The 12,387-nt window shown below is 37.8% G+C and overlaps 1 protein-coding gene across 1 annotated transcript in view; it reads left to right on the forward strand.

Moving 5' to 3' along the window:
• The window catches only part of ATP8B4 (ATPase phospholipid transporting 8B4 (putative)), a 207,829-nt gene that overhangs the window by 109,213 nt on the left and 86,229 nt on the right, over positions 1 to 12,387 (forward strand). The window contains exons 10-11 of the mRNA XM_061181446.1: positions 1,853 to 1,941; positions 10,371 to 10,567. Coding sequence (XP_061037429.1) covers positions 1,853 to 1,941; positions 10,371 to 10,567 — 286 coding nt within the window. The remainder of the gene's footprint in view (positions 1 to 1,852; positions 1,942 to 10,370; positions 10,568 to 12,387) is intronic.

Consider the following 12,387-nt stretch of genomic DNA (forward strand, 5'->3'; position numbering starts at 1 on the left):
ATATATGGATGTAAATATATGAGTTTAGGGCTCAGAGGAGCGATCTGAGCTGGAGATATACATTTGGCCTACAGATGTTAATTGGAGCTGTGGTCTTAGATGAGATTGCTCAGGGAAGGTGGATTGAGAAAGAAGAGAAGATGGCCTATGCCTGATTCTAAAGAAGTCTCACTATTTAATGGCTGGGAAGAAAGGAATGAGCATAATGGAAGACAAAAAAGAAGCTACCAAAGAGGTAGGCAGGAAAGCAGAACATGCAAAATGGAAGCTAAGGAAAGAGTGTGTTTCAAAAGGATGGAGTAGTCAACAGTGTCAAAGGCTGCTGAGAGGTCCAAGAAGGCATGGAGGATATTGATGGTAAGACCAGATTTGTTTTGGTGGAGTGACTGGCCCAGAAACTAGCTTGAGATATGAGTGGGAGATAAGGAAAAAGAGGCTGTTGAGTATGGAAAATTCTCTCAGGACTGTGAATATGAAGGGAAGAAGAGATGTGTGTGTGTCAACATCTGTGGATATATTTAAATAAGTGCTTAAGAACCCATTCAGTGGATTCTTTGCTAGTCTGTGTGTGTATGTATGCCTAAGAAATGTAAATTTTTGGCACAAAACTGGTCTGTCAATATTTCAGCTTTTAGCGATCACAAACTCTATTTGCTCTTTGTGATCTTTACTAAAAGAAATACTTCCCACCCTCAATGTCCATATGATTTCAATAAACGATTCTGAGAAAATGCGGGTGGTCTCCTTTACACAGTAGTGGCTGGGAATAGGACACTGGGGTACAATTTCCAACTCAGGACAGTGAATTGTTTGAGACCCCAATCTTTGCTCCAATTTGTCTTTCAAGTAAAGGAGTCTTTTAAGGATGTTCCCATGCTTCCCTGACTTCTAGAATGGCATATAATTCCATGTGTGCCCCGCTTCTCTCTTTTCTTCCCTTTCCCTTCTCCTCTGCTTTTAAGTGGCTGTACGGATTGGTGATAATTGTGGAAAGATGAAGTGGAGAGGGAAGACTAGGGAAATCTGATATAATTAAAATGTAATCTCTTCTATTGAGCATCTTCTTTGTCCACAAGGAATTTCCTTAGCAATATAATCTAATATTCTTTGTTAATCCGCTAATAATCTACCTGTAAAGCAGTTAATAGTATTCTCAGAATTTCTTGAACAAGGCACTTAGTAAATATCTAACATGGGATTTAAGACAATTACTTGAAATAAATCTAACAGAATTTAAGACAATTCTTGCCCTTACAAAAAATGCATATTATATAAATAGTGTTCAATACACAATAAAGGTTTAAATTACTTGCTGTTGTATTGTTTGGAGTTATTTTAGTTTCTCCATTAAAGTCACCTCACATCTTTTTGGGAAACACATCCAGAATTTGATTTCTTTTCTTAACTTTCCATTTTTGACCTTAGTGTTCTGAATTGTGTTTATTACTACATTCTTTTAGACATTTATAAATTATTCCTCAGTTTGACTGACTTCTTAACCTTTAATTGCTTCAAACTATAAGTACATCCATACACAGATTTTTGAAAAATAGCATTTCTTAAACCTTTTAGCTGCAAGTTATGTCTGGATTTATCCCCTTCTAAGAGGACCAGTTCCCTTGCAATTTCCAGGATTGTTGTTAAGCCACCAGATGAGAATCATAAACAACTTAATAATAATCCTGCTCTTAAGAAAAGTCAAATTATTTTGAAAAAACATATTATTTTCCTTTCAGGAACATTTGATATAAGTAGGAATTAATAATAATAATAATAATAATAATAATACATCATCTAATCATTTCAAAGTTATATCTTTTTCTTTCTTTCTTTTTTTTTTTTTCTTTTGCAGGTCCTGATACTAAACTAATGCAGAACAGTGGTAAGACAAAGTTTAAGAGGACAAGCATTGATAGATTGATGAATACTCTAGTATTATGGGTAAGTTACCGTAACAAAATTAGGCACTATCATTAGTCATTGTTATATTAATATATTTCTTACATTCTTCTGGGAATTCTTTCAGAAATCTACATTCTCCTTGTGGAATTTGTATTTGGGGACTTTGCATTTGGGGCCCAGTTCTACTGTCTTCTACTTCCTAGATTATGATTTCTCAACCATTGGTAGAGTTTCTTATGAGACGTAGGTTAGTGCTTATGGAGGCCTTCATGGCCTTGCAAGACCATTTGTTTTTAAAAAACAAAACATAATTTTTAAGGTAGTTTGGTCTTTTGTTCATGTTACATTTGCTCATGCCCTCTCTACATAGCTTGTGGACAGGGCGGGCTTCATGGATATGTGGCCTATGAAGCCACACAGGGCCCCCACTCAGAAGGGCCTCACACTTGGCTTATTGATCTGTTGTTGCTGTGTAGAAATTCTTCATAATTTTTGGAGAAGGGGTCCTGCATTTTTATTTTGCACTGGGCCCTGAAAATTACGTACGTAGCTGGTTCTGCTTATAAATCCTCTGAGGCCCAAGTCACTGTTCACCTCCTTCATGAAGACTTCTAAACATCCTGGGCCCATGGTTATCTCTTTCCTCTGAATTTTTTTTCTCCTCTGAATTTTTTTTTTTTTTTTTAAACATCTTTATTGAAGTATAATTGCTTTACAATGGTGTGCTAGCTTCTGCTTTACAACAAAGTGAATCAGTTACACATATACATATGTTGCCATATCTCTTCCCTCTTGCATCTCCCTCCCTCCCACCCTCCCTATCCCACCCCTCTAGGTGGTCACAAAGCACCGAGCTGATCTCCCTGTGCTATGCGGCTGCTTCCCACTAGTTATCTATTTTACATTTGGTAGTGTATATATGTCCATGACACTCTCTCACCCTGTCACATCTCACCCCTCCCCCTCCCCATATCCTCAAGTCCATTCTCTAGTAGGTCTGTGTCTTTATTCCCATCTTGCCACTAGGTTCTTCATGACCTCTTTTTTTTTTTTTTCCCTTAGATTCCATATATATGTGTTAGCATACTGTATTTGTTTTTCTCTTTCTGACTTACTTCACTCTGTATGACAGACTCTAACTCCATCCACCTCATTACAAACACCTCCATTTCATTTCTTTTTATGGCTGAGTAATATTCCATTGTATATATGTGCCACATCTTCTTTATCCATTCATCCGATGATGGACACCTAGGTTGCTTCCATGTCCTGGCTATTGTAAACAGAGCTGCAATGAATATTTTGGTACATGACTCTTTCTGAATTATGGTTTTCTCAGGGTATATGCCCAGTAGTGGGATTGCTGGGTCATATGGTAGTTCTATTTTTAGTTTTTTAAGGAACCTCCATACTGTTCTCCATAGTGGCTGTATCAATTTACATTCCCACCAACAGTGCAAGAGTGTTCCCTTTTCTCCACACCCTCTCCAGCATTTATTGTTTCTAGATTTTTTGATGATGGCCATTCTGACCGGTGTGAGATGATACCTCATTGTAGTTTTGATTTGCATTTCTCTAATGATTAATGATGTTGAGCATTCTTTCATGTGTCTGTTGGCAATCTGTATCTCTTCTTTGGAGAAATGTCTATTTAGGTCTTCTGCCCATTTTTGGATTGGGTTGTTTGTTTTTTTGTTATTGAGCTGCATGAGCTGCTTGTAAATCTTGGAGATTAATCCTTTGTCCGTTGCTTCATTTGCAAATATTTTCTCCCATTCTGAGGGTTGTCTTTTGGTCTTGTTTATGGTTTCCTTTGCTGTGCAAAAGCTTTTAAGTTTCATTAGGTCCCATTTGTTTATTTGTGTTTTTATTTCCATTTCTCTAGGACCTGGGTCAGAAAGGATCTTGCTGTGACTTATGTCATACAGTGTTCTGCCTATGTTTTCCTCTAAGAGTTTGATAGTGTCTGGCCTTACACTTAGGTCTTTAATCCATTTTGAGTTTATTTTTGTGTATGGTGTTAGGGAGTGTTCTAATTTCATACTTTTGCATGTACCTGTCCAATTTTCCCAGCACCACTTATTGAAGAGGCTGTCTTTTCTCCACTGTATATGCTTGCCTCCTTTATCAAAGATAAGGTGACCATATGTGCGTGGGCTTATCTCTGGGCTTTCTATCCTGTTCCATTGATCTATATTTCTGTTTTTGTGCCAGTACCAAACTGTCTTGATTACTGTAGCTTTGTAATATAGTCTGAAGTCAGGGAGCCTGATTCCTCCAGCTCCATTTTTCGTTCTCAAGATTGCTTTGGCTATTCGGGGTCTTTTGTGTTTCCATACAAATTGTGAAATTTTTTGTTCTAGTTCTGTGAAAAATGCCAGTGGTAGTTTGATAGGGATTGCATTGAATCTGTAGATTGCTTTGGGAAGCAGAGTCATTTTCACAATGTTTATTCTTCCAATCCAAGAACATGGTATATCTCTCCATCTATTTGTATCATCTTTAATTTCTTTCATCAGTGTCCTATAATTTTCTGCATACAGGTCTTTTGTCTCCTTAGGTAGGTTTATTCCTAGATATTTTATTCTTTTTGTTGCAATGGTAAACGGGAGTGTTTTCTTAATTTCACTTTCAGATTTTTCATCATTAGTATACAGGAATGCAAGAGATTTCTGTGCATTAATTCTGTATCCTGCTACTTTACCAAATTCATTGATTAGCTCTAGTAGTTTTCTGGTAGCATCTTTTGGATTCTCTATGTATAGTATCATGTCATCTGCAAACAGTGACAGCTTTACTTCTTCTTTTCCGATTTGGATTCCTTTTATTTCTTTTTCGTCTCTGATTGCTGTGGCTAACACTTCCAAAACTATGTTGAATAATAGTGGTGAGAGTGGGCAACCTTGTCTTGTTCCTGATCTTAGTGGAAATGGTTTCAGTTTCTCACCATTGAGGACATGTTGGCTGTGGGTTTGTCATATACGGCCTTTATTCTGTTGAGGAAAGTTCCCTCTATGCCTACTTTCTGCAGGACTTTTATCATAAATGGGTGTTGAATTTTGTCGAAAGCTTTCTCTGCATCTATTGAGATGATCATATGGTTTTTCTCCTTCAATTTGTTAATATGATGTATCACGTTGATTGATTTGCGTATATTGAAGAATCCTTGCATTCCTGGAATAAACCCCACTTGATCATGGTGTATGATCCTTTTAATGTGCTGTTGGATTCTGTTTGCTAGTATTTTGTTGAGGATTTTTGCATCTATGTTCATCAGTGATATTGGCCTGTAGTTTTCTTTCTTTGTGACATCTTTGCCTGGTTTTGGTATCAGGGTGATGGTGGCCTCGTAGAATGAGTTGGGGAGTGTTCCTCCCTCTGCAATATTTTGGAAGAGTTTGAGAAGGATAGGTGTTAGCTCTTCTCTAAATGTTTGATAGAATTCGCCTGTGAAGCCATCTGGTCCTGGGCTTTTGTGTGTTGGAAGATTTTTAATCACAGTTTCAATTTCAGTGCTTGTGATTGGTCTGTTCATATTTTCTATTTCTTCCTGGTTCAGTCTCGGCAGGTTGTGCATTTCTAAGAATCTGTCCATTTCTTCCAGGTTGTCCATTTTATTAGCATAGAGTTGCTTGTAGTAATCTCTTATGATCGTTTGTATTTCTGCAGTGTCAGTGGTTACTTCTCCTTTTTCATTTCTAATTCTATTAATTTGAGTCTTCTCCTTTTTTCTCTTGATGAGTCTGGCTAATGGTTTATCAATTTTGTTTATCTTCTCAAAGAACCAGCTTTTAGTTTCATTGATTTTTGCTATTGTTTCCTTCATTTCTTTTTCATTTATTTCTGATCTGATCTTTATGATTTCTTTCCTTCTGCTAGCTTTGGGGTTTTTTTGTTCTTCTTTCTCTAATTGCTTTAGGTGCAAGGTTAGGTTGTTTATTCGAGATGTTTCCTGTTTCTTGATGTAGGCTTGTATTGCTATAAACTTCCCTCTTAGAACTGCTTTTGCTGCATCCCATAGGTTTTGGATCGTCGTGTCTCCATTGTCATTTGTTTCTAGGTATTTTTTGATTTCCCCTTTGATTTCTTCAGTGATCACTTCGTTATTAAGTAGTGTATTGTGTAGCCTCCATGTGTTTGTATTTTTTACAGATCTTTTCCTGTAATTGATATCTAGTCTCATAGCGTTGTGGTCGGAAAAGATACTTGATAGATTTCAATTTTTTTAAATTTACCAAGGCTTGATTTGTGACCCAAGATATGATCTATCCTGGAGAATGTTCCATGAGCACTTGAGAAAAATGTGTATTCTGTTGTTTTTGGGTGGAATGTCCTATAAATATCAATTAAGTCCATCTTGTTTAATGTATCATTTAAAGCTTGTGTTTCCTTATTTATTTTCATTTTGGATGATCTGTCCATTGGTGAAAGTGGGGTGTTAAAGTCCCCTACTATGATTGTGTTACTGTCGATTTCCCCTTTTATGGCTGTTAGTATTTGCCTTATGTATTGAGGTGCTCCTATGTTGGGTGCATAAATATTTACAATTGTTATACCTTCCTCTTGGATCGATCCCTTGATCATTATATAGTGTCCGTCTTTGTCTCTTGTAATTGTCTTTATTTTAAAGTCTATTTTGTCTGATATGAGAATTGCTACTCCAGCTTTCTTTTGATTTCCATTTGCATGGAATATCTTTTTCCATCCCCTCACTTTCAGTCTGTATGTGTCTCTAGGTCTGAAGTGGGTCTCTTGTAGACAGCATATATATGGGTCTTGTGTTTGTATCCATTCAGCCAGTCTGTGTCTTTTGGTGGGAGCATTTAATCCATTTACATTTAAGGTAATTATCGATATGTATGTTCCTATTCCCATTTTCTTAAATGTTTTGGGTTTGTTATTGTAGGTGTTTTCCTTCTCTTGTGTTTCTTGCCTAGAGAAGTTCCTTTAGCATTTGTTGTAAAGCTGGTTTGGTGGTGCTGAACTCTCTGAGCTTTTGCTTGTCTATAAAGGTTTTAATTTCTCCATCAAATCTGAATGAGATCCTTGCTGGGTAGAGTAATCTTGGTTGTAGGTTTTTCTCCTTCATCACTTTAAGTATATCCTGCCACTCCCTTCTGGCTTGCAGCGTTTCTGCTGAAAGATCAGCTGTTAACCTTATGGGGATGCCCTTGTGTGTTATCTGTTGTTTTTCCCTTGCTGCTTTTAATATGTTTTCTTTATATTTAATTTTTGATAGTTTGATTAATATGTGTCTTGGTGTGTTTCTCCTTGGATTTATCCTGTATGGGACTCTCTGTGCTTCCAGGACTTGATTAACTATTTCCTTTCCCATATTAGGGAAGTTTTCAACTATAATCTCTTCAAATATTTTCTCAGTCCCTTTCTTTTTCTCTTCTTCTTCTGGGACCCCTATGATTCGAATGTTGGTGCGTTTAATGTTGTCCCAGAGGTCTCTGAGACTGTCCTCAGTTCTTTTCATTCTTTTTTCTTTATTCTGGTCTGCAGTAGTTATTTCCACCATTTTATCTTCCAGGTCACTTATCCGTTCTTCTGCCTCAGTTATTCTGCTATTGATCCCATCTAGAGTATTTTTAATTTCATTTACTGTGCTTGTCATCGTTTCTTGGTTCCTCTTTAGTTCTTCTACGTCCTTGTTAAATGTTTCTTGCATTTTGTCTATTCTATTTCCAAGACTTTGGATCATCCTTACTATCATTATTCTGAATTCTTTTTCAGGTAGACTACCTATTTCCTCTTCATTTGTTAGGTCTGGTGTGTTTTGACCCTGCTCCTTCATCTGCTGTGTGTTTTTCTGTCTTCTCATTTTGCTTATCTTACTGTGTTTGGGGTCTCCTTTTCACAGGCTGCAGGTTCGTAGTTCCCGTTGTTTTTGGTATCTGTCCCCAGTGGCTAAGGTTGGTTCAGTGGGTTGTGTAGGTTTCCTGGTGGAGGGAACTAGTGCCTGTGTTCTGGTGGATGAGGCTGGATGTTGTCTTTCTGGTGGGTTCGTCCACATCTGGTGGTGTGTTTTGGGGTGTCTGTGGCCTTATTATGATTTTAGGCAGCCTCTCTGTTAATGGATGGGGCTGTGTTCCTCTCTTGCTAGTTGTTTGGCATAGGGTGTCCAGCACTGTAGCTTGCTGGTCGTTGAGTGAAGCTGGGTCTTGATGTTGAGATGGAGATCTTTTGGGAGGTCTGACGTCTTCTGCCAGCGTTCAGTGGGTGTTCTGTAGGAGCAGTTCCACGTGTAGATGTATTTCTCATGTATCTGTGGGGAGGAAGGTGATCTCCGCGTCTTACTCTTCCGCCATCTTGCCCCTTTTAAAGAAACGGTATGCATCCAAATTTTAAGCCTCTCTCTCCAGAAGTTCCTTAACTTCAGACAAGTTCTTTAATCTCTGCTATTACCTTGAGAGCCTCTTGCCACGAGCTTCCTGGACCCTCTCTCTGCGACCCCCAAGCTTCCTTTTCCTCCAGACCCTTAAAAGTGCTCTCCTCTGAATTTTTTGAAATGATTTTCTCTAGCACTTGTGAACTCCAAATAGTCAGGTCTTCTTTACATCCCACCCTTTCATTGGTTAATCTCGTGCTTCCTCATACTGTGGATCTGAGTGTTATCTGACTTTTGTGTCATATTGCTTTGCCTCCTTATATTAGGGTTGAGTTTAGAACATTGACTTTGAAATATGAGGACAGTGAGGACTTTGAACCATGTTTCCCTACCAGCCGCATCACAGACTCACAAGTAACGTTAAAGAATCTGCGCTCAGTAAATATTTGCTCAACTGATACATAATGGTGGGACCCTGAATAAGGAAAAAAGGGAATGAACTCTTTTGGGGCACAAAATATTGGCCAGACTCTGTGTTTTACTTTCAGTGTCACCCTCAGACCTGGGCTTTCCTCCTCTCATACCCATAGAGTCCATGAGGCCAAGGGGACATTCCCAGAAGGAGTCTGTGCCCACCTCCTAGAATTCCCCATTTAAACGGCCTTGAGCCCACCTGTAGGGCGTGCATGGGGATTGTATATGTATCCACCACAGAGTAAGCTTACTGGTTGTGAAGCAGGCACTGTTCTAGCTTCTTCTACTAGCAAATTGAATGATCCCTTGGGGAATTAGAAGCCGAGTCCATCCTAAATTAGGTTATTTGATACCAAGCATCACCAAATTTAATGTTCTTAAAGTAATTTACCTCCATTAATTTGTAGTGTTAGCCGTTGAAAGGAAAGAGGATACTGTGGGACAGGTACCAAATTGGTTGGACTTGGGGGATTCACAGTATTACTTTTCTCTAATACCTGGTTTTCTAATATACTTTAAATCAGGTTTTCCTGATTTAAAGTATATTAATATACTAATATATTTTAAATCAGGTTTTCCCCAACTTTGTCTTCTTATGTGCCTATTTTGTCCATGAGCAAATAAAGGAGGCAGTCCTAGAATGCCTGAATATTCTTTCTTGGAGGAAAAAGGAAATAGGAGAGAAATACGTTCCTGTTTTTAGCCCCACTCCTCCCTCAACAGTGACTGGTATCTGTTCCTAACACGGTGACACTTAGCAAGGTCCCCAGAACATTGTGTTCAGCTCAGGTGTTATGTGTTTGGTGACTTTGTGTCCTTCCTTTCCAAGTTCGGGATTTTGGACTTACAAGGGACTGGCCTTGCTGTCTTCCTAGTTGCTTTACCTCTAAAATGTCTGCTTTGCTAATACTGATACTAATCACAATGTAAGAGTTGGCTAACAGTTTTCAGGTTGCTTCCTACTTTTTTTTAAATCTCAGAAGCAACCTGAAAACTGTTAGTATATGTCATGCCGTATTTTAATTAATCCTTATCTTTCTTGTTGACTTTAAGTAAGGATTGTGCAGCTAGGTCTGTAGCCAAGAGACTTGACTAGTCTGAGACAGTCCTTTATTACTGATATTTTCTTCCTTTTGCTTTTATTCCTTGGGTTACCATATAGTTTATCATTCAAACAGGATGCTTTTGAAGGTGAAAGAAGGGAATACTATTAATATTACGCCTGGAAAATAGATGTAAACTGGGATTGACCAGAGCAAATCAGTACATATGATCTTCTTTACTTAAGCCACTTAAATATATGCACTCTTCACAAATAGAGGATGTGAAGTTATTAGCTTTGTGACCATAAAGAAGTTATACAATCTGTCTGGGCTTCTGTTTTATTTTGGCTTTGGCCTGTAACGTGTGAATAATGTTTGTTCCTATCTCAGAGAGTCAATGGGAGAATTAAGTGAGAAAATGTATGTAAAATATTTAGCCAAGTTCCCAACATAAATATATTACATTTTACTTGTATGATTAATGATAAGTAAGACGAGCTTTGCATAACTTGCTTTTCAAATGACATTTCTTGGAGTTCGAAGTGTTAGATTGCCTTGATATGACGACCAGTTTGGGATTCAAGTTAACCTTAACCAGACCTCTATTCTCATTTCAGATTTTTGGGTTTCTGATATGCTTGGGAATTATTCTTGCAATAGGAAATTCAATCTGGGAGAATCAAGTTGGGGACAAATTCAGAACTTTCCTCTTTTGGAATGAAGGAGAGAAGAACTCTGTGTTCTCAGGATTCTTAACATTCTGGTCATATATTATTATTCTCAACACAGTTGTACCAATTTCTTTATATGTGAGGTAAGATGAGAGTTTATACTTTGGTGAAGCCATTTCATCAAAAGCCTTTGTTCTGTGTAATCATTTTTTTTGTTTTAAAATTACAACAGTGAGATAGATGTCTCCCTCTAACTGCTCATGATCTGCTACATCTGTTACAAATGAGGCAACTAAGCTGTTCAAATCGTTTAACTTTTACATTTTCAAATGACAAAAAATGCATTCTATTTTCTTCTTGATTTGGTTTCTAAGGAATGTTTTCCTTTGGAATACATGGACTATGATATAATCTCATGCAACCTGATGAGTTAGAATTGGGTTGATGTTGGGAAAGAAATGGAAGAATATTTGGGGAGATCTATTGAGATGGTGCCTCTCTGGCACTCGTCTGGCTCCAGATACCTGGATTCAGACCCTATTCTACCACTTACTAGCTCCATAACCTTGGACAAGTTACTTCACCTTCTAGTACCTCAGGGTCCTCATTTTAAAAATAGAGAAAGTAATAGTTCTACTTAAAAAGATTGTATGAGGAATAAACAAACCTGTAAAGCTCTAAGACAAATACCTGACACATTGTAAGAGCTTAATGAATATTAATTTTTACTATTATTATTAGTAACTATCAGTGAGTACATGAAGGAGTTGAAATATAGTTGGTGGCACTTATTCACTGTTGAATAAGAAGTATGGTTCATAACTCCCTCTACAACTTGATCTGTCATTTCTCGATTTGGTCCTACAAACTAGAGCTAAAATGGTCTACCTATCTATCTATACATAAGCACACTTCTCTCTGTCTCTGTCTCTGTCTCTCTGTCTCACTGTCTCTCTCTCTCTCTCTGTTTCTCTCTCTATATATATATGTATATACATATATGTATGTGTGTATGTGTGTTTATATATATATATATATATTTTATATATATATATATATTTGATAAGGCTTCGAAGTTGGCCCTAGAATCTGTACCTGAGAACTTCTTGATCCTAATCCTACCAAGACTGAGTCAGATGGTCCCAAAGACACTGGAGCCAAGATGAGACTTGGTTGTTTGACATTCTTCATCACCAGTATTTTAACAATAAACAAAATCACCAGCTCTAAATCCCCACTAATTTTTACGAGCTTCTTTTTCTCTCTTTCCAAAATCCTAGCTATGATGAAATAAGGGAAGTTTAATGCACAAAATCCACCCTTGTTTTGGAGAACAGTCAGGAAACTGAAATGTCAAGTTGTGGGAAATTGACTGGAAGTAGTGGCATGGGGCCACAACACCACAAAATGCTTTGGGCCTTCTGGAGCTGTGGTCAGAGCAGGCTCTATTTAAAATGTATCCTACTGGCTCATCGTTGATTCTGAGGACCTCTCATGCTTGTATCCAATTATAAAGTCTGTAGTAAATCCTGCTCTTTGCCAGAGGACCTATGGTCAGCTTTTATAGCTTTCCTTTTATGTTAAAATGAACAATAAATGCTCATAGTGCCTTACCATCTGCACACGTGCAGTTTCATGTGTCCTCACGAAGGAAGTGTATTTCGTATACACTCTTTCTTTGAAGTGCATTGGCATTTTTCATTTAATGATTTTTAAGATTGTTTTTTTTAAAGACCAAGGCTGGATTCCCAGGTTCCTTTTCCTTCTAATGTGTCCCCCACAGTGGCAGAAAGAAAACCTATTTGGAATAGTCTGAGCCCAAGTTCTGGTCTTGTCACTGCCACTAATAGCTGTGTGACCTTGGAGAAAGCACTTGGCTTCTCTGTGCCTTAGTTTGCCTATGAAATATGTGCTCTAAAATGAGCAGATTGAGATAGTTGATTTCTGAGTTCCTTTCTGCTCC

Source organism: Eubalaena glacialis, chromosome 2 (assembly GCF_028564815.1).
Source record: "Eubalaena glacialis isolate mEubGla1 chromosome 2, mEubGla1.1.hap2.+ XY, whole genome shotgun sequence".
Classification (NCBI taxonomy): domain Eukaryota; kingdom Metazoa; phylum Chordata; class Mammalia; order Artiodactyla; family Balaenidae; genus Eubalaena; species Eubalaena glacialis.